Source organism: Bufo bufo, chromosome 6 (assembly GCF_905171765.1).
Source record: "Bufo bufo chromosome 6, aBufBuf1.1, whole genome shotgun sequence".
Taxonomy (NCBI): Eukaryota; Metazoa; Chordata; class Amphibia; order Anura; family Bufonidae; genus Bufo; species Bufo bufo.
In genome coordinates this window covers 301869032-301892249 of record NC_053394.1, presented here as the reverse complement: position 1 = coordinate 301892249, position 23218 = coordinate 301869032, and the positions used below count along the sequence as shown (strand labels likewise).

At 46.3% G+C, this 23218-nt stretch overlaps 1 protein-coding gene across 4 annotated transcripts in view; it reads right to left on the bottom strand.

The window, feature by feature from the left end:
* The window catches only part of IKZF3 (IKAROS family zinc finger 3), a 138351-nt gene that overhangs the window by 22409 nt on the left and 92724 nt on the right, over window positions 1-23218 (bottom strand). For 2 of the 4 annotated variants that reach the window (XM_040436905.1, XM_040436907.1), the window contains 4 exons: window positions 10522-10764; window positions 10040-10207; window positions 8658-8768; window positions 1328-1444 (listed from right to left, as the gene is read on the bottom strand). In XM_040436905.1, the coding sequence (XP_040292839.1) occupies window positions 1328-1444; window positions 8658-8768; window positions 10040-10207; window positions 10522-10764 (639 nt within the window). The remainder of the gene's footprint in view (window positions 1-1327; window positions 1445-8657; window positions 8769-10039; window positions 10208-10521; window positions 10765-23218) is intronic. The other 2 variants (XM_040436909.1, XM_040436906.1) reach the window with 2 other exon arrangements.

Genomic DNA, 23218 nt, shown 5'->3' with positions numbered 1-23218 from the left:
CCACTTTGTGCACCTTTGCTCCTCCTGTTTCCTCTGACAGCCATTCCCTCTCCTTCCTAAATAATAGGAAGATAGGACAGCTGAGATAACTATACAGGAAACTGACTTGGTCAATCAAGAAAGAGAAGGAAGGGCTGACAGAGGAAGCAGAAGGAGAAAATGTGCGCATGGTGGCAGGGGTGTAGCTAAAGGCTCATGGGCTCTGGTGCAAGAGTTCAGCTTGGGCCCCCCTTCCCTCAGTGCTTTGTGGCTAGGGTCAGGGAGGCACATTGCTTTCATGCTGCCTGAGACAAGAATTTAAACAGCCCATGCCAAGTTCTTGACCTAACCACTTCCCTCCAGACAGAGGTGTAACTTGACCAGCATGCACTTTCTATAATACCAGTGTCTTCTTATGTGGCACAAGGGTCTTTGGGCCCTCTCAGGCTCCTGGGCCCGGTAGAGACTGCTACCTCTGCACCCCCCATAGCTACGCCCCTGCACTGTGGCTTGGGACCACCCTTAACTACTTATTTGCATATACTGTAGATTAAAAGTGTTTTTTCTCCAGAATAAAGCAACAGGTCTATAAGTGAAAGGTATTATTACATTCAGCTGAGCTAGCTCTACAAAGTAGCGTGTCTGGTTTTACAGAACATCAGCATTGTACTGCTTTTAGTTGGACCCAGCTTTTACAAATTTGAGTATACACTTTGTGAAATGACACTTTACTAAATGACTAAACATGTGTATCCCTCAGGGTTAATTCACTGTAGACATTTTCAATGTCAAATATATTTAAATGTTGATGAGATTGTGGTTGATCTTTTTTTTAAGTACCTGAAATTTGCAGCTGTCCTGGTGAATCCTTCCCCTTTTTCAGGCTATACGTCAATACTTGTAAGTCTCCCCTTTCCCACTCAAAATAAACAGACATTAGTATGAACTGCATGAGTGAATGTTCTTATAATGACTGGAAAGAGGTTGTGAAACCAAGGAACCCATAAACACCGGGGAGATTCTGGAGAAAGCCCGAGGTAATGACACTCCATGTCTACATATGTAGATAATCAGAGTAAAGGGCGGGCATTGTCTAAACTTAGAAATTAGAACCTTGAGGATGGTGACCCATGAAGCAGTCACCCCAAATCTACACAGTCTGCAGATTTTGTTAACATTTTGCTAATCTCCAATGGTCACGTGGTTTGCCTAATCAGTTAACACTTGCTTAATTTGCAAACTGAGCTGACTTGGGGCTTTTTGCAAATCTTGTCCATGGCTCACTGTGCAGCAGCTGCAATGTGGGACAACCGCCTGAAGAAACCAACTTACTGAAGATGTCACCTACCAATAAATTTTTGTGGCATAGAGCTTTTCCTTTTTGCAACATTGCTGGCTAATCGGTCCAGTACCAGCGCCCGATTACTCCCCATTTCCGGTTTCATCTGCTTGGGTTCCTCAATAGCTATAACAGGAAAATGAACAAAATAATGAAATAGGCAAAGTGACATTTTACAAATACTGTATACAATTTACACAGCTGGTTGAGTAACTCTGTACAGCGTCTAAAGAAGGAGTACAAAGAATCTCTTAATGATCGTGGATATACGACACACATTCACGATCTGACGCAAGTGACCCTTAATGTATGTTGTCAGTAGTGATTGTAGGACTGGCTACCTAGTTGCTCTCTGCCAATGTTACCAGTTAACTAATGGTTACTAATATTTGATGAACATAAACGTATTTTGAGCCTGAAATTTTCTTGGCTAAGCAAATCCGCAAACTATAAAGAGTTGCTAAGGATACAGAGTGTAATGGACAAAGCTGGTGACAGTTCACAAGGTACACCATTGATATATCTTGCATGAAGGAACTGATACATAGCAAGCAATAAGAAGAATCTATTTTTACAAAGTCGGAGAAAGCCAGAGACCTAACAATTGCGGTCACAGGGGGTGCTCCCACCACAAGAGAAGAGAGCCAGATTCCCAGGCAGGCATTGGCTGCATTCCTCAGGATACAATAAGGCTACATGCACATGACCGTGCCATGACCGTGCCGTTTTTTACTAGCAATGCCACAAGGTCATGCACATATGGAAAATTTGAGGGGGGGGGGGGTCTAGTGTTAGCTCTTATGCACACGACCGTAGTTTGGGTCCGCATCCGAGCCGCAGTTTTGTTGGCTCGGATGCGGACCCATTCACTTTATTGGGGCCAAAAAAGATGCGGACAGAACTCAGTGTGCTGTCCGCATCCGTTGCACCGTTCCGTGGCCCCGCAAAAAAAAATATAGCATGTCCTATTCTTGTCAGTTTTGCGGACAAGAATAGGCATTTCTACAATAGGCCGCCCGTTCCGTTCCGCAAATTGCGGAAGGCACACAGACGGCTTCCGTTTTTTTGCAGATCCGCGATTTGTGGACCGCAAAAAACGGCACGGTCATGTGCATGTAGCCTTATTGTACAAAACACATAGCACACAAGCACTGTCTTATAATCCCCTCTGAGATGGGTGCACAGGTCATCTGCAAGCTGCCTTGTTTCTGACCACTTTTTGTGTCTTGTCAGTGTTTCCACTGAGCTGGTTTGAGGTTTTGTCTTCTGTCTCAATACAAGGCGAGAATACAGGTATCCACGCTGTATAATAGCAGGCATTGCTTCCTGTCCCTTCACATTTGTGGTCAGTGAAGGAAGGAGAGTGGAGAAAAGGGGGAGGAAAGCGCCTGTGCATATGACAAGGTTTGAGCATGCAAGATGGTTATCAAAGGCTGAGTCACGTTTTCTAGCAATATTACATAAAATGTTTTACATTTTTACTGTTTTCAAGACATGCTGTACCTGCAGAAATGTGCTATCTACCACTCGATCTCTGAATAACATTTGTTGTAATCTGATGAACTGTGAAAACTGTTCTGCTTTCATGGGAGGTGTCTTAAAGGGAACCAGTCACCTTAGAAATACGGTAGAGAGCAGGAGGAGCTGAACAGATTGATATATACTTTTGTGACTTTCTGACAGCTGTCAATCACTAAGTAGACTGCCCATTAGAGTAGACTGCCCCTTGGAATCTTAAACCCATGAAGATCATGGATTTAAATATACAAAAACTATTTATCAAACTGGTGTAAAGTAGAACTGGCTTAGTTGCCCATAGCAACCAATCAGATTCCACCTTTCATTTTTGACAGCTCCTTTGGAAAATGAAAGGTGGAATCTTGAGTGGTTCTACTTTACACCAGTTGGATAAATGACCCCATATATATCAATCTGCTCAGGTCCTATTGCTGGCAGACCATGCTCAGATGCACAAATTAGATAAAAGCTAACCTAATCCGCCAATAGCCATCTATAATGTATGGTCAAAATCAGTCAGAAACCGATTTTTCTGCAGTGAATTTTAATGTTTCTAACACAATATTCTCTGCTATCCCAAGGTAGTTTGCCTAGGCACAAAAAAAAAACGCTCCACCTGTGGTAACTCAAGATCAGAAAATGTGGAAGTAAAGGAGATTGGTTAAAACATGCCTCCCAGAAAACATATCCAACAGATATTATAGATGCAGCCTTCAATAAAGCTAAAACATTCACACAATCAGAATGTCTGGTAGGAACCAAAAAACAAAAGGACACGAAACGCAGTAACACTAATTTTTTAACCACCTATAATAACAAGCATACGGATATCCGGAGAGTCCTGTCCAGACACTGGTATATACTGAAAAAGGACCCCTTTCTGAATAAAGAATTAACTAAACAACCGTCTTTAGTTTTTAGAAGAGCAAGATCACTGAAAAATATGTTAGCCCCAAGTAAATTGAAAAATAGACGGGAACAAGTAGCCAGACCAGTCAGCTCCAAGACACCGGGGAGCTATAGGTGCAATAAATCGAGATGCCTTTGCTGCAGATCCCTAAACATCACCACATCTTTTTTGGGCCGAAATGATGAATCTTTTATAATTAAGGATGAATTGAATTGTGGATCATCAAACATCATTTATCTCATCACATGCCCATGTAACCTCCGCTATGTGGGGCACACTATACAAACCTTGCGCAATCGGCTCAATAAGCATAGATCTAATGTTAAGGCCTCATGCACACGACCATATTTTTTCACGGTCCGCAAAACGGGGTTCCGTAGGTCCGTGATCCGTGACCGTTTTTTCGTCCGTTGGTCTTCCTTGATTTTTGGAGGATTCACGGACATGAAAAAAAAGTCGTTTTGGTGTCCGCCTGGCTGTGCGGAGCCAAACAGATCCGTCCTGAATTACAATGCAAGTCAATGGGGACGGATCCGTTTGACGTTGACACAATATGGTGCAATTTCAAATGGATCCGTCCCCCATTGACTTTCAATGTAAAGTCAGGAGTTAATATACCATAGGATCTGAGTTTTCTCCAATCCGATGGTATATTTTAACTTGAAGCGTCCCCATCACCATGGGAACGCCTCTATGTTAGAATATACCATCGGATTTGAGTTACATCTGAAACTCAGATCCGACAGTATATTCTAACACAGAGGCGTTCCCATAGTGATGGGGACGCTTTTAGTTAGAATATACTACGAACTGTGTACATGACTGCCCCCTGCTGCCTGGCAGCCCCCGATCTTTTACAGGGGGCTGTGATCAGCACAATTAACCCTTCAGGTGCCGCACCTGAAGGGGTTAATTGTGCGTATCATAGCCCCCTGTAAGAGATCAGGGGCTGCCAGGCAGCAGGGGGCAGACCCCCCTCCCTCCCCAGTTTGAATATCATTGGCGGCCAGTGTGCGCCCCCCCCCGCCCCCCTCTATTGTAATATCATTGGTGGCCAGTGTGCGCCCCCCCTCCCTCTATTGTAATATCATTGGTGGCCAGTGTGCGGCTCCCCCGCCACCCCCCTCTGTTGTAATATCATTGGTGGCCAGTGTGCGACCTCCGTTGCCCCCCTCCCCCCCTCTATTGTAATTTCATTGGTGGCCAGTGTGCAGCCTCCGTCGGCCCCCCTCCCCCTCTCTATTGTAATTTCATTGGTGGCCAGTGTGCGGCCTCCGTCGGCCCCCCTCCCCCCCTCTATTGTAATTTCATTGGTGGCCAGTGTGCGGCCTCCCCTTCCCCCCCCTCCCTCCCTGCCCGATCATTGGTGGCAGCGAAGAGTTCCGATCGGAGTCCCAGTTTAATCGCTCTGGGGCTCCAATCGGTAACCATGGCAACCAGGACGCTACTGCAGGCCTGGTTGCCATGGTTACTTAGCAATATTACAATATTAGAAGCATCATACTTACCTGCTGCGCTGCCTGTGACCGGCTGGGAGCTCCTCCTACTGGTAAGTGACAGATCATTAAGCAATGCGCCGCATAGACCTGTCACTTACCGGTAGGAGGAGCTCCCGGCCGGACACAGACAGCACAGCAGGTAAGTATGATGCTTCTAATATTGCTAAGTAACCATGGTAACCAGGCCTGCAGTAGCGTCCTGGTTGCCATGGTTACCGTTCGGAGCCCCAGAGCGATTAAACTGGGACTCCGATCGGAACTCTCCGCTGCCACCAATGATGGGGGGGGGGGGGGGGGGAGAGGGGAGGCCGCACACTGGCCACCAATGATATTAATACAATAGAGGGGGGGGGGGGCGGGGGGGCGCACGCTGGCCACCAATGATATTACAATAGAGGGAGGGGGGGTGGCCGCACACTGGCCACCAATGATATTACAATAGAGGGGGGGGGGTGGCCGGGGGAGGCCGCACACTGGCCACTAATGATATTACAATAGAGGGAGGGGGGGTGGCCGGGGGAGGCCGCACACTGGCCACCAATGATATTACAATAGAGGGAGGGGGGGCGGGGGAGGCCGCACACTGGCCACCAATGATATTACAATAGGGGGAGGGTGCTGCCAGGCAGCAGGGGGCAGTCATGTACACAGTTCGTAGTATATTCTAACTAGAAGCGTCCCCATCACTATGGGAACGCCTCTGTGTTAGAATATACTGTCGGATATGAGTTTTCACGAAGTGAAAACTCATCTCTGAAAAAGCTTTTATGCAGACGGATCTTCGGACTATATATTTTACTCACGCTTTTATGCAGACGGATTACACTATATATTTTACCCACGTTTTATAGTCATAACGCACTATACCTACTTATTTATACCCTCCATTTTTTATAAGGATTACTACACTGCTCAAAAAAATAAAGGGAACACAAAAATAACACATCCTAGATCTGAATTAATTAAATATTCTTCTGAAATAATTTGTTCTTTACATAGTTGAATGTGCTGACAACAAAATCACACAAAAATGAAAAAATGGAAATCAAATTTTTCAACCCATGGAGGTCTGGATTTGGAGTCACCCTCATAATTAAAGTGGAAAAACACACTACAGGCTGATCCAACTTTGATGTAATGTCCTTAAAACAAGTCAAAATGAGGCTCAGTAGTGTGTGTGGCCTCCACGTGCCTGTATGACCTCCCTACAACGCCTGTGCATGCTCCTGATGAGGTGGTGGACGGTCTCCTGAGGGATCTCTTCCCAGACCTGGACTAAAGCATCTGCCAACTCCTGGACAGTCTGTGGTGCAAGACAGTTGGTGGATAGAGCGAGACATGATGTCTCAGATGTGCTCAATTGGATTCAGGTCTGGGGAACGGGTGGGCCAGTCCATAGCATCAATGCCTTCGTCTTGCAGGAATTGCTGACACACTCCAGCCACATGAGGTCTAGCATTGTCTTGCATTAGGAGGAACCCAGGGCCAACCGCACCAGCATATGGTCTCACAAGGGGTCTGAGGATCTCATCTCGGTACCTAATGGCAGTCAGGCTACCTCTGGCGAGCACATGGAGGGCTGTGCGGCCCTCCAAAGAAATGCCACCTCACACCATTACTGACCCAATGCCAAACCGGTCATGCTGGAGGATGTTGCAGGCAGCAGAACGTTCTCCACAGCGTCTCCAGACTCTGTCACGTCTGTCACATGTGCTCAGTGTGAACCTGCTTTCATCTGTGAAGAGCACAGGGCGCCAGTGGCGAATTTGCCAATCTTGGTGTTCTCTGGCAAATGCCAAACGTCCTGCACGGTGTTGGGCTGTAAGCACAACCCCCACCTGTGGATGTCGGGCCCTCATATCACCCTCATGGAGTCTGTTTCTGACCGTTTGCGCAGACACATGCACATTTGTGGCCTGCTGGAGGTCATTTTGCAGGACTCTGGCAGTGCTCCTCCTGTTCCTCCTTGCACAAAGGCGGAGGTAGCGGTCCTGCTGCTGGGTTGTTGCCCTCCTACGGCCTCCTCCACATCTCCTGATGTACTGGCCTGTCTCCTGGTAGCGCCTCCATGCTCTGGACACTACGCTGACAGACACAGCAAACCTTCTTGCCACAGCTCGCATTGATGTGCCATCCTGGATAAGCTGCACTACCTGAGCCACTTGTGTGGGTTGTAGACTCCGTCTCATGCTACCACTAGAGTGAAAGCACTGCCAGCATTCAAAAGTGACCAAAACATCAGCCAGGAAGCATAGGAACTGAGAAGTGATCTGTGGTCACCACCTGCAGAACCACTCCTTTATTGGGGGTGTCTTGCTAATTGCCTATAATTTCCAACTGTTGTCTATCCCATTTGCACAACAGCATGTGAAATTGATTGTCACTCAGTGTTGCTTCCTAAGTGGACAGTTTGATTTCACAGAAGTGTGATTGACTTGGAGTTACATTGTGTTGTTTAAGTGTTCCCTTTATTTTTTTGAGCAGTGTATATTATTCTTAACAGTTATATGCAAATATTACATTCTGCTTTCAAGTATTACATCTGACTTACCTGTACCCAAAACATTCTTTATTTTAACAAAGATCACTGTATTTCTTAAAGAAGTGTAACACAAGTATCGTTTGTATTTCACTTTATTTTATAGCACCATCATGGTTATTGCAGTATAAAATGAGTTTATTTGAGCTAGCTCTCTCTTGTTAGGAACGGACGTAACTCGCTCCTCCCAGCCAATCTCACACTCCCCCTCTCTGACGTGGCATCAGCTTCTGGTTGCCGAGAGACAGGGTGTGACGTACGCAGCCGCTGGACCACGTGACCGGCCGCTGGACCATGTGACCGGCCGTCCCCTGATACGGCCACACTTCCCTTGTTGCCGCCTCCAGCTGACGGAGGTCATGTGCTGCGCAACGGGTCACATGATCTCATCACATGACTCTCCAAGGTCCTGCGCCCACATAGACTTCCCGGAATTGTTAGCCTCATGTTTAACTTAGAATTAGAGATCGCACCACTGTGATGGTCGATCCTATGAGTAAGGACTCAGAGTGAACTGAATAAAAGTTCGTTTTTAAGTCTGTACACAATTTTTCCCCTGCCCTTTGCTGAGCTTTGAGAGCTCTCCCAGCACTGCCCACTGACCCGCCCCCTCCCGCCCTCTTTGTTTTTGGCGTTTTTTTACAATGTATTTAAATGTATGCAATTTTGCTTTTATGTATGCAAGTCAATTGTACCTGAAGAAGGGGTATATCCCCGAAACGCGTTGTGCCTCCATTTATTGGAGATACTACTTTTTACCCATTTAAGATGTTATTACCCTATGGTGCGCCATTTTTTGGTTCTACAGTGGAAGGAAGCCTGCTTTTATTATCCCAGAAAACATGACTTTTCAGCTACACAGTTTACACTCACCAGACTCGCTAACATTTTGCAAAAAAACACGACATCGCTCCTTGTGTTCCTCCAGAGAGCTGCGCTGCTTATAGCTACGTCCACAGAATTCACATTTGAAAGGTTTCTCCACTACAGTCAGAAAAGAAACTTGCTGTCATATCTTTATAACTCAGAAAAATGTTTATGCATGGGTATAAACCCACCTTGTGCTAACAACACATATTAAATTGACACTTGCACTTTCAACAAACTGCATAAATTAGTATTACAGATGAATATAAGAATTCAGTCTCCTTTTATCACCCTCTTCCCATTCTAAACTGTTCACTCACTCTGGACTCCCTGCTAAGGGCTCATGCACACTACCGTAGCTTGTTTTGCGGTCCGCAAATCACGGATACCAGCAGTGTGAGTTCCGCATTTTGCAGAATGGAACATCTGTCCCATAATAGAACAGTCCTATCCGTATCCGTAAATGGACAAGACTAGGACATGTTCTATTTTTTGCAGGTGCAACAGAATGGACATACAGATGCATACAGCACACTGAAGTGAATGGGTCCGCATTTGACCTGCAACAAATGCAGATCGGATGTGGACAAAAACAACGTTCGTGCGCATGACCCTTAAGGCCCCAAGCTGGGTAACAAATTGAATTGGTAAGAGGTCTTCACACGTGGCAGATTTGTTGCACAAATTTTACACTACTGAAAATCTGTTTCATTCAAGTGAATGAGGCTATTTTGTCGGGACGCACATGGATTTCTGCAAGTCCCATTCAGATGAATGGAACCGATTTTCAGTTGCGGAAAATTCCTGTAGCAAATCTGCCATGTGTGAAGGCACTATTACAGGTTCATATAATTTTTTACCCAGCTGAATGACAAATCTGTCTGTGGATAGGGGATAACTTGCCACAACCTGAATACCCTGCTAATTTTGCATAATCAAAGTGGTAAGCATGTTGTGTAAAACAAAAAGGTACAACCCCCCCAAAAAAAATCCACTTTAGTTTCAGGCTTTAATGAAACAAAACAGGAAAAATGTAAACGGGGGGAAGTGTGAATTCTTTGGCACATACTTTACTCCTAAGTACTTTATTCACATCAATACTGTTCAGTAGTTCTCTATAATGTCTGTTGGTGCTTCTGAGTGAGAGAGTTGGGAGAAGGATCCTCTGTTCTCCATGTGCAGTGTATAGGGGACATGAAAGCAGCTAGTCTCCACCCAATAGCTCAGGGAAAATTGACAATTAGAGATGGAGCCTGCAGAGGTGAATTATAGTGGCCACAAATAGTGATATTTCTCAAGTACATATGACATTTTATTCTGAAAAGTCACCTGTAAATGTAGGCAGAATTTAAATTACTGAGGGAAATGACAAGGACTGGTATGCTCACCCGAATGTGTGCGGAGATGTCCAGACAAGGCATCTCTCCTTTGGCAGGCATAGCTGCACAAGTGACACTTAAAAGGCTTCTCTCCAGTGTGTAGCTTGCCATGTCGGAGCAAGTTCCCCTTCTGGGTGAATGAAGCTCCACATTGATTGCACTGGAAAGGACGTTCCCCTGAAATAGGAAAACATAGGTTGTGAGAAAGAGGAGCAAGTCTAACCTGAAATAGCAGAGGCAATAAATTCTAACTGCAAGGCACTGACCATCAACATTATAAGGAACATCACCTTAAATTGGACCTTCACTTTGGAGGCCCCTGGGCTCATATACTAGGGAACTGCATCATGTGAAACTACTCATACTTTCATAGACAGAATTATGTCTGCTATTAGCATGTGTGAAGCTATAGTGGAAACCTGCTGAAATCAAACAAAACATATTTGATAACAGCTCATGTAATTATACTCAATGACATTGGGGAAATATACCTGTATGGCTTCTTTTGTGCACTAGTAAAACGTTGAGGCTGTTGCATGCTAGTCCACAAATGTCACAGTACAGCTTCCCCAGGTTGGGTCTGTTGAGATCATATGATGTGTCATGTCGATCCAGCTGGATGCTGTTGTAGGGTGCACACTCTGCTCCATATCCATAGGATAAATCAATACCTTCTGACTGCTTGGCTGCTCCTGCCTCTGCAGATTCATTTTTTATCTTTATTATATTCTCTGCTAATGCAAAGATATACATAGATCTCAGTAAATTTAACATATAGTTGAATTCAATCATCTATATCTACCATAATTTCATTTACAATCATATATCTTTATAACGTTTGGTGCTCTATTTTAATTATATAGAAACAGAATTAGAAGATTAGATGCTGGTGGTGGTGGGAGTTTAGGGACTCAACAAAACTGTGTTATTATGGAATTCAATGTATGAACGGTATGCAGAAGCTCTTAAGCTCCCTCTAGTGGTTACTGCAGGTAGCCATCATGTTATCTTCCAAAACTAATTCTGTAGTAACATAGTTTATAAGGCTGAAAAAGATATCTGTCCATCCAGTTCAGCCTGTTATCATGCAAGTTGATCCAGAAGAAGGCAAAAAGACTCCTGTGAGGTAGAAGGGTTTTTATTATTTTTTTCTGTTACGGCGCTCACCACATAGGAAATTTTTTTGATAGTTTAATAGTTTGGACTTTTCAGACGTGGCGATATGTAATATGTTTATTTATTTATTGCTATATGTAAAATTGGGAAAAGGGGTGATTTATAATTAATATTTTGGTGTTTTTTTTAAACTTTTTTTTAAAAAACTTTTTATTTAACCTGTTCCGGACATAGGGCGAGCAGGCACCTTGGCTAAATGCGAGGGGGGGGTCCTGTGACCTCCCCGTGTAGGCGATCGCAGCAAACCGCAGGTAAATTCAGACCTGCGGTTTGCTGCATTTCCGGGTTATTCGGGTCTCTGGGGACCCGATAACCCGGAACAGGATGGTGATCGGTGGTGTGATAATACACCACCAATCACCATTCTGCGATCCTGAGAGGTGATGGTGACATCACCTCTCAGGATCGCTCTCATTGGTCGGCTGCAGGGGCGGGAGGTTCAAATCATCGCAGCGCTCCTCTCTTCCTCCTTTTGTGTCCGAGAGCCTGAAGAGAGAGGAGCGCTGCGTCGTGTCTCAGAGCCAGCACCCCCCATCTGTGCAGAGATCAGGATCCAGCCAGCACCCCATCTGTTCCCCAGCACCACCAGATATTTAGGGAAAGGCTAGGGGCAAGTTAGATTAGGCAGGGATATTTAGGGAAAGTTAGTTGAAGAAAAAAAAAGTTACTGATTGCATCACCCTAAATCGGGTGTCTGGGGTCCACAGCACAGCTGTGTGACCCTAGACCCCCCAGGGGTGCTGCAGCTTGCCCCCTCTCCCCCCCACAACTTTTTGGGGGTGCAGTCAGTTTTTTGTGTGCGTACGCTGACTGTGGCCGGCACTCTAAGGCCTCATGCACACGACCGTTGTGCCGTTTTCCCTTTTTTTTTTCGCGGACACATTGACTTTCAATGGGTCCGTGGAAAAATCGGAAAATGCACCGTTTTGCAGCCGCATCCGTGATCCTTGTTTCCTGTCCGTCAAAAAAATAGGACCTGTCCTATTTTTTTGACGGACAAAAGTTCACGGACCCATTCAAGTCAATGGATCCGTGAAAGAACACGGATGCACACAAGATTGGCATCCGCGTCCGTGATCCGTGGCCCATAGGTTACTTTCAAGACGGATCCGAAGATCCGTCTGCATAAAAGCTTTTTCAGAGCTGAGTTTTCACTTTGTGAAAACTGAAATCCGACAGTATATTCTAACACAGAGGCGTTCCCATAGTGATGGGGACGCTTCTAGTTAGAATATACTACGAACTGTGTACATGACTGCCCCCTGCTGCCTGGCAGCACCCGATCTCTTACAGGGGGCTGTGATCCGCACAATTAACCCCTCAGGTGCAGGTTAATTGTGCATATCATAGCCCCCTGTAAGAGATCAGGGGCTGCCAGGCAGCAGGGGGCAGACCCCCCTCCCTCCCCAGTTTAAATTTCATTGGTGGCCAGTGCGGCCCCCCCGCCTCCATTGTATTATTTTCATTGGTGGCACAGTGTGCGCCCCCCCCCGGCCCCCCCTCTATTGTATTATTTTCATTGGTGGCACCGTGTGCGGCCCCCCCCCCCCGAAACCCCCTTCCCTCCCTCTATTGTATTATTTTCATTGGTGGCACCGTGTGCGGCCCCCCCTCCTCCCTCTATTGTATTATTTTCATTGGTGGCACAGTGTGCGGCCCCACCCCCCCGGCCCACCCTCCCTCCTTCTATTGTATTATTTTCATTGGTGGCACAGTGTGCAGCCTCCCCTCTCCCCCCCCCCCCCCCGATCATTGGTGGCAGCGGAGAGTTCCGATCGGAGTCCCAGTTTAATCGCTGGGGCTCCGATCGGTAACCATGGCAACCAGGACGCTACTGCAGTCCTGGTTGCCATGGTTACTTAGCAATATTAGAAGCATCATACTTACCTGCTGCGCTGTCTGTGACCGGCCGGGAGCTCCTCCTACTGGTAAGTGACAGATCATTAAGCAATGCGCTGCACAGACCTGTCACTTACCAGTAGGAGGAACTCCCGGCCGGTCACAGACAGCGCAGCAGGTAAGTATGATGCTTCTAATATTGCTAAGTAACCATGGCAACCAGGACTGCAGTAGCGTCCTGGTTGCCATGGTTAACGATCGGAGCCCCAGCGATTAAACTGGGACTCCGATCGGAACTCTCCACTGCCACCAATGATCGGGGGGGGGGGGGGAAGAGGGGAGGCCGCACTGTGCCACCAATGAAAATAATACAATAGAGGGAGGGGGGGCCGGGGCCGCACACTGGCCACCAATGAAAATAATACAATAGAGGGAGGGAGGAGGGGTCGGGGGGGGGGGGGGGGGGGCGCACACTGGCCACCAATGAAAATAATACAATAGAGGGAGGGAGGGGGGGCCGGACACTGTGCCACCAATGAAAATAATACAATAGAGGGAGGGAGGGAGGCCGCACACTGGCCAACAATGAAAATAATACAAAAGAGGGAGGGAGGGGGGGCCGGGGGGTTGCCCGCACACTGGTCACCAATGAAAATAATACAATAGAGGGAGGGAGGGGCCGCACACTGTGCCACCAATGAAAATAATACAATAGAGGGAGGGAGGGGGGGCCGAGGTTTTTTTTTTTCATGTCCGTGGCTCCTCCAAAAATCAAGGAAGACCCACGGACGAAAAAACGGTCACGGATCACGGACCAACGGAACCCCGTTTTGCGGACCGTGAAAAAATACTGTCCTGTGCATGAGGCCTTAGCATCCGGCCACTGTGCGCGAATCGTACACCCCACCGCTGATCAACTTCGGACGGTTGATCAGCGATTTAGATTTTTTTTTTTTTAAAAGTCACATTATTTTAGTTAGTCTCTTTTTTTTGTCTGTTAGGTTTAGGCCTCATGCACACGACCGTATTTTGTTTCCGTGTCCGATCCGTTTTTTTTGCGGATAGGATACGGACCCATTCATTTCAATGGGTCCGCAAAAAAACACCGTGTGCTGTCCGCATCAGTATGTTCGTTCCGTTGCTCTGCAAAAAAAAATAGTGCATGTCCTATTTTTTTCTAGTTTGCGGACAAGGATAGGCATTATTACAATGGATCCGCAAAAAAAATGGATCCGCCCAAAAAAACGGATGCCATATGGAACGTCATCCGTTTTTTTTTGCGGACCGCAAAACATATACGGTCGTGTGCATGTAGCCTTAGGGTGAGTTCGCGAACAACCGTGCCCCCATACACACGCACACCAAATAAAGTTTAACACGCACGCACACACACACGCAGACACACACTCCCCTATGGCCCGCCGGATGTTCTTGGCCGAGGAGGCATACGGCCAGCTTGCCTCCGAGTCTGAGAGTCCCAGTGAGGACGAGGATGACCCCACTTTCCTTTTGTCATCCGCGTCCTCCTCATCATCTAGCGATGATGATAAGCCCCCAAGGCGGCGGAGACACCGCCAGGCGGAGCAAGGTGACCGCCATGCTAGGAACCCTGTGACCCACCCTAGTACGAGCAGCTCTGGGGCTCGTACTAGTTTTCCGGCCCACCAGTTAAATCCACCGGAGCCCCCTGCTGGTGAACTTGTCTGGTATACCGCAGAGCGTTATGAGCCCGTGATTCCTGATTTTGTAGGCCAATCAGGAATCCAGATTTCCACAGTGGTCTTCACTGAATACGACTTTTTTAGTCTTTTTTTCAGTGACCACTTTGTAAATCTAATGGTGGAGCAAACAAACCTGTACGCCCAACAGTTTGTTGCTCAACACCCGGGCTCCTTTTTGGCTAGGTCCGGTGGCTGGACTCCGGTCAGTGCAGCCAAGATGAGGACATTTTGGGGCCTCGTGCTGCATATGGGCCTAGTCAAGAAACCTAGTGTCAGGCATTACTGGAGTGGCGACGTCCTCTACCAGGCCCCACTTTACAGTACGGCCATGACACGCTCCCAGTTGGAGGCCATCCGGAAATGCCTGCATTATTCAGATAATGCAGCATGGTCCCCCCCCAAGGTGATCCTGCCTATGACCGCCTGTACAAAAACAGGCCGGTCATCGATCACTTTGGGGCCAAATTTGTACAGGCCTATGTACCTGGAAGGGAGGTCGCGGTTGATGAATCTCTCATTGCGTTCAAGGGGAGACTCCATTTCCGCCAGTATGTTCCCTCTAAGCGGGCGAGGTATGGCGTGAAGCTGTACAAACTTTGTGAGAGTACCTCAGGGTACACTTACAAGTTTCGTGTGTACGAGGGGCGAGATTCCCGTATTCAATCCCAAGAATGTCCCCCCACTCTGGGTGTTAGCGGGAAACTTGTGTGGAACCTTATACACCCACTGCTAGATAAGGGTTACCACCTGTACGTGGATAACTTTTATACTAGTATCCTCTTGTTCCAGTCCCTCGCTGCCAAATCCACGTCCGCTTGTGGGACCGTGCAGAAAAATCAACGCGGCCTCCTTACCTACCCCCTCCAGGTACCTATCCCCAGGGGTGAGACCCATGCCCTTACCACTGGAAACCTGTTGCTGGTCAGATATGAGGACAAGAGGGATGTCCTTGTACTGTCCACAATTCATGGTAACGGCATCACCCCTGTCCCTGTGCGAGGTACCGCGGCAACGGTCCTCAAGCCCGATTGTATCGTCGACTACAATCGGTATATGGGAGGAGTTGATCTCTCTGATCAAGTCCTCAAGCCATATAATTCCATGCGCAAAACCCGGGCATGGTACAAAAAAGTTGCGGTCTACTTGGTACAGGTTACCTTGTACAACTCTTTTGTGCTGTCCCGGAGTGCTGGCAACACAGGGACATTCCTCCAGTTCTATGAGGCAGTCCTCAAGGACCTGATCTTTTCTGACCGGGAAAGAGCAGGCCGGAGTACCTCGGGAACTGGAGGCGCCCGGATCGTCCCTGGCCAACACTTTCCAGGTGTGGTCCCCCATACTGGAAAGAAGGGACGGACCCCAAAAAAGTGCAGAGTATGGCACAGGAGGGGGATACGGAAGGACACCACTACTCAGTGTGACACGTGCCCTGATCATCCGGGCCTCTGCATTATTGGATGCTTCAGGGAGTACCACACTTCCATGGAGTACTAAATTTACACTCACCTAAAGAATTATTAGGAACACCTGTTCTATTTCTCATTAATGCAATTATCTAGTCAACCAATCACATGGCAGTTGCTTCAATGCATTTAGGGGTGTGGTCCTGGTCAAGACAATCTCCTGAACTCCAAACTGAATGTCAGAATGGGAAAGAAAGGTGATTTAAGCAATTTTGAGCGTGGCATGGTTGTTGGTGCCAGACGGGCCGGTCTGAGTATTTCACAATCTGCTCAGTTACTGGGATTTTCACGCACAACCATTTCTAGGGTTTACAAAGAATGGTGTGAAAAGGGAAAAACATCCAGTATGCGGCAGTCCTGTGGGCAAAAATGCCTTGTTGATGCTAGAGGTCAGAGGAGAATGGGCCGAATGATTCATGCTGATAGAAGAGCAACGTTAACTGAAATAACCACTCGTTACAACCGAGGTATGCAGCAAAGCATTTGTGAAGCCACAACACGCACAACCTTGAGGCGGATGGGCTACAACAGCAGAAGACCCCACCGGGTACCACTCCTCTCCACTACAAATAGGAAAATGAGGCTACAATTTGCACAAGCTCACCAAAATTGGACTGTTGAAGACTGGAAAAATGTTGTCTGGTCTGATGAGTCTCGATTTCTGTTGAGACATTCAAATGGTAGAGTCCGAATTTGGCGTAAACAGAATGAGAACATGTATCCATCCTCTGATGGCTACTTCCAGCAGGATAATTCACCATGTCACAAAGCTCAAATCATTTCAAATTGATTTCTTGAACATGACAATGAGTTCACTGTACTAAAATGGCCCACAGTCACCAGATCTCAACCCAATAGAGCATCTTTGGGATGTGGTGGAACGGGAGCTTCGTGCCCTGGATGTGCATCCCTCAAATCTCCATCAACTGCAAGATGCTATCCTATCAATATGGGCCAACATTTCTAAAGAATGCTATCAGCACCTTGTTGAATCAATGCCACGTAGAATTAAGGCAGTTCTGAAGGCAAAAGGGGGTCCAACACCGTATTAGTATGGTGTTCCTAATAATTCTTTAGGTGAGTGTATATCCCAATTTAGCCACTGACAATCGGAAAAAAAAAAGTTCTCAGACTTGAGACACAAACTAAAAAATTTTTTTCCCAAAAATATTATTTTGTAAAACTAAAATAAAAAAAATAGACATATTAGGTATCGGCGCGTCTGTAATAATCTGCTCTATAAAAATACCCCCCCTAACCCCTCAGATGAACACGGTCAAAAAAATAAATAAAAACGGTGCAAAAAAAAGTTTTTTTTTGTCAACTTACATCACAAAAGTTGTAATAGCAAGCGATCAAAAAGTCATATGCCCCCCAAAATAGTGCCAATAAAACTGTCCTCTCATCCCGCAAAAAATGAGCCCCTACCTAAGATAATTGGCTAAAAACAAAAAAAAAAAGACTCTTAGACTATAGAGATACTAAAATATTTTTTTGGTTTGTTTATAAAAAGATAATATAGTGTAAAACATTAAAAAAAAGTAGACATATTAGGTATCGCCGCGTCCGAAAGAATCTGCTCTATAAAAATACCCCCCTAACCCCTCAGATAAACACGGTAAAAAAATAAAAACAATGCGAAAAAAGCAATTTTTTGGCAAATTTTTCATTTTAATCCGTTTTTTTCCAATAACAAAACTTAAAGGGCTTCTGTCACCCCACTAAACTGTTTGTTTGTTTTTTGGTTACTTTTAATCCCTATACTGCGATTTATGCATACATACTGTAATTAATCATTTTGGTTCAGCAGTACTTTTAAAAGTTCGTACTTTTAAAATATGCAAATTACCTTGCTACCAGCAAGTAGGGCGGCTACTTGCTGGTAGCAGCCGCATCCTCCTATCCTAAAGACGCCCCCTCCGCATGTTGATTGACAGGGCCAGCGGACGGGATCTCTCTCTGCTGGCCCTGTTTGCATTCAAAATCTGGCGCCTGCCCCGTACCTGTCTTCAGTCGGCGCAGGCGCACTGAGAGGCGGACGCTCGCTCGGCCGCTCCATCCTCAATGCGCCTGCGCCGATGACTTCACATCTACACCTGGTGCAGGCACATTGAGAAGGGGGGCGCTCGCTCGGCGCTCCTTCCTCAATGCGCCTGCGCCGGGTGTAGATGTGACGTCATCGGCGCAGGCGCATTGAGGATGGAGCGGCCGCCTCTCAGTGCGCCTGCGCCGACTGAAGACAGGTACGGGGCAGGCGCCAGATTTTGAATGCAAACAGGGCCAGCAGAGAGAGATCCCGTCCGCTGGCCCTGTCAATCAACATGCGGAGGGGGTGTCTTTAGGATAGGAGGATGCGGCGGCTACCAGCAAGTAGCCGTCCTACTTGCTGGTAGCAAGGTAATTTGCATATTTTAAAAGTAAGTTTTTAACATAATCTGCTGAACCAAAATGATTAATTACAGTATGTATGCATAAATCGCAGTATAGGGATTAAAAGTAACCAAAAAAAAAAACTGTTTAGTGGGGTGACAGAAGCCCTTTAATATTTATTACCCTCATACTGCAGTTTATAGAAACTCCCCATATGTGGTCGTAAACTGCTGTATGACCAAACGGCAGGGCGCAGAAGGAAAGGAACGCCGTATGGTTTCGGGAAGGCAGATTTTGATGGCCTTTTTTGTTTGGCACCATGTCCCATTTGAAGCCCCCCTGATGCACCCCTAGAGTAAAAACTCCATAAAAGCAACCCATCGAAGAAACTACACCCCTCAAGGTATTAAAAACAGATTTTACAAACGTTAACCCTTCTAGTGTTCCACAAGAGTTATTGGCAAATGGAGATGAAATTTCAGAATTTCTATTTCTGGTAACCTTGCCTCACAAAAATGTAATATAGATAAACCAAAAATCATATGTACCCTAAAAATAGTCCCAACAAAACTGCCACCTTATCCCGTAGTTTCCAAAATGGGGTCACTTTTATGGAGTTTCTACTCTAGGGGTGCATCAGGGGGGCTTCAAATGGGACATGGTGTAAATAAACCCGTCCAGCAAAATCTGCCTTCCAAAAACCATACGGCGCACCTTTCCCTCTACGCCCTACTGTGTGCCCGTACACTAGTTTTTTTGGCCACATATGGGGTGTTTCTGCAAACTACAGAATCGGGGCAATAAATATAGCATTTTGTTTGGCTGTTAACCCTTGCTTTGTTACTGGAAAAATGGATTAAAATGGAAAATCTGGCAAAAAATCTAAATTCTGAAATTTTATTTCTATTTGCCATTAACTCTTGTGGAACACCTAAAGTGTTATCGACGTTTGTAAAATCAGTTTTGAATACCTTGAGGGGTGTAGTTTCTAGAATGGGGTCATTTTTGGTGGTTTCTATTATGTAAGCCTCACAAAGTGACTTCAGACCTGAACTGGTCCCTAAAAATTGGGTTTTTGAAAATTTCAAGATTTGCTTCTAAACTTCTAACCGTTGTAACGTCCCCAAAAACTAAAATATTCCCAAAATGATCCAAACATGAAGTAGACATACTACGTTTTAAAGTTATCACCACTTAAAGTGACACTGGTCAGATTTGCAAAAAAAGTAGCGTCCTGGCTGCCATGGTAACTGATCGAAGCCCCAGGATTACACTGCTGGGGCTCCAATCAGAAGCTGCCACTGCACCACCACTGAGGAGGAGGGGAGGGGAACCTGTGGCCATTGCCACGAATGACTTTAATACTGGGGGGGGGGGGGGGTGCACTGCGCCACCAATGTTTTTAATTAACTTTTAATACAGATACAGGAGGTGGGTGCGGCAGAATCACATAGCCGGCACCTGACCTCTGATAGCGAGCTGGGATCACCGGCAGTTAACCCTTCAGGTGCCGCACCCACCTCCTGTATCTGAAAGAGGACCTTTTATGGGTCCGGACTTTATTAACTAAGTAGGAGGACATGTAGAGCGGTGCCCAGCTGTCCAATCGCAGCGCAGAGTGTCACAGCTAGGGAGAAGGTGTTTTTTTTTTTCTCCCTGGCTGTGACGCTCTGCGCAGTGATTGGACAGCGCTACAGCCAGGGAGAAGGAACACCCTGGGAGAAAAGCTGATGTCTCCTCCCTGGTGTTCCGATAGTAGTAATTAGCATACAGCGCGGGAGACGGTAACAGGGGCCAGAGCGGGCAAATGGAGCGGCGCCCAGGAATAATAGTAAGTGCAGGGAGATCCCTGGACGCGGCTCTACATGTCCTGCTACTTAGTTAATAAAGTCCGGACCCATGAAAGGTCCTCTGGTTAATTATCATTGGTAGCAGGAACGCTCTCCTTCCTTCCCGCTGTACGGCCGCCCGCTGTGTGTGATGTGCGCGTCGGGCGCGAATGCGACTGGCGTCTCCGCTCCTCTGTATTGCCCCGGCCCAGCAATCAATCTTCCAGGGCCCAGTCCTGGGCCGCGGCCCCGCAGTTGGGGACTGCTGTCCTAATGCATGGCATCCCATTCTTCTTGAAGGGTGGCCCTTAGGTCATTGAGGTTCTGGGGTACAGAGTTACGAGCCTCTACACGGCCACTCAGCTGATCCCATAGGTTTTCAATGGGACTCAGGTGTGGAGAATGTGCAGGCCACTCCATTTGAGGTACCCCATTCTCCAGCAGCCATTCCCTCATGAAGTGACCTCGATGAGCTGGCGCATTGTTGTCCATGAAGATTAAATTAGGCCTATGTGGTTCATACAGAGACACAATGGCTAGATTAATGATGTTATTCAAGTAGTATGGGCTTGTCACTGTACCATTCACAAAGTTTAGGGCAGTACTGTATTGACTTAGACACACCTGCCCAAACTGTAACACCACCGCCACCATAGGCTCGTCTGGTGACAACTGTAGGTGATGCATAGCGCTCTCCTTGACATCTCAAACATCGTTGGTGGCCATCATTTCTGCTCAGCGTGAATCAACTTTTATCAGGCACACTGGTCCCTCGTCCACCGTAGATGCTGCCTGGCACATGCAAGAAGATGACTCCTTTGGTCAGGTACTCTTGCAGGTCATCTAGCACACAGACCATGCTGATGTAATTGATTTCGAATGGTATGACGTGACACTTGGGTACTTCTCACCTCCCTTAAATATGCCTGGAGTTGTGCGGCATTCATCATCCGGTTCTGCAGGGCATTGTTCACAATGAAGCAGTCATCAGTGTGAGATATGGCCAAAGGACGTCCACTTCTATGCCTTTCTGTGACTCTTGCAGTCTCTTCATATCTCTGTTGCAACCTGCTGATGACATTCTGTGACACTCTAATATCAGTGGTCACTTCCGTCTGAGAACATCATGCTTGAAGCCTCTCAATGGGGAGGTACTTTTGATCAATTGTTAGGTGTCGTCTTGGACTTATGATGTCAAAATGTGAACAGCATGATGAGGAGTGACCCGTAAATCCCGCGCCTGCACCGTCCCATTTAATATTCGTCGCAGGCGCAGTGAGTGAAGGACGCGCTCCTGCTGCCAGCTTCCTCACTGCGTCTGCGCCGAAGGAAGCCGGCAGCAGGAGCGCGTCCTTCACTTCTAGATAACCTGGACCTGGGCGTGCCGAGTGGTGCTTAGACCGAGCATCTAGGTGCTGAAACAACGCCCTAATAGCACCTAGAGTCTCATTATCATATTTTAAAAGTCTTTATTTTAATAGAACGGTGGCAGGCAGGGAGTTATAAAGCATACTGTTATGTACTGCTGACATTAGCACATCGCTAATGTCAGTCAGCTACATAACGGTATTTCTCATAACAGAAACCCTTTAAGTTCACCTACAAAGGTAAGAGCGCATTTTAGGTTCATCATGAAATTTTACCCACAAGCCAAATATCCCTAAGTTTTTGTGAGTAGTGTATATCTGAGGCCTATACATTATATGTCTGATCCTGACATACAGCAACTAGTATGTTCATGCAGAACTATATAAAAGGGAGACTTGGAAACTGGGCTAATGCATCTGCTTTTTTCTATTCTTGATGTTTCAAAAACTGGAATACTGTGTTTGCTAGAGCTTTTCAGCTCCATCTGTTTTTCTTTTCTTTTTTTTCTTTTTATTATATCTCTTTTGTCTGGAATATCAGAGTATAAATCTCACAGATTTGACAATAACCCATGGTCCCTGAAAAGGGTGTTTTATTGGGCGTCTGTGAGCAAAACCGAATGCTTGGTAGAGAAGACGTAGATTTTCAATTACATTTCTTTATTTAGGGAGTGAACATGCCAAAAGTTGTACTATATAGCAGCTATATACAGTCAGGTCCATAAATATTGGGACATCGACACAATTCTAACATGTTTGCCTCTATACACCACCACAATGGATTTGAAATGAAACGAACAAGATGTGCTTTAACTGCAGACTGTCAGCTTTAATTTGAGGGTATTTACATCCAAATGAGGTGAACGGTGTAGGAATTACAACAGTTTGCATATGTGCCTCCCACTTGTTAAGGAACCAAAAGTAATAGGACAGAATCATAATCATAAATCAAACTTTCACTTTTTAATACTTGTTTGCAAATCCTTTGCAGTCAATTACAGCCTGAGGTCTGGAACGCATAGACATCCCCAGACGCTGGGTTTCATCCCTGGTGATGCTCTGCCAGGCCTCTAATGCAACTGTCTTCAGTTCCTGCTTGTTCTTGGGGCATTTTCCCTTCAGTTTTGTCTTCAGCAAGTGAAATGCATGCTCAATCGGATTCAGGTCAGGTGATCGACTTGACCATTGCATAACCTTCCACTTCTTTTCCTTAAAGAACTCTTTGGTTGCTTTTTCAGTATGCTTTGGGTCATTGCCCATCTGCACTGTGAAGTGCCGTCCAATGAGTTCTGAAGCATTTGACTGAATATGAGCAGATAATATTACCCGAAACACTTCAGAATTCATCCTGCTGCTTTTGTCAACAGTCACATCATCAATAAATACAAGAGAACCAGTTCCATTGGCAGCCATACATGCCCAC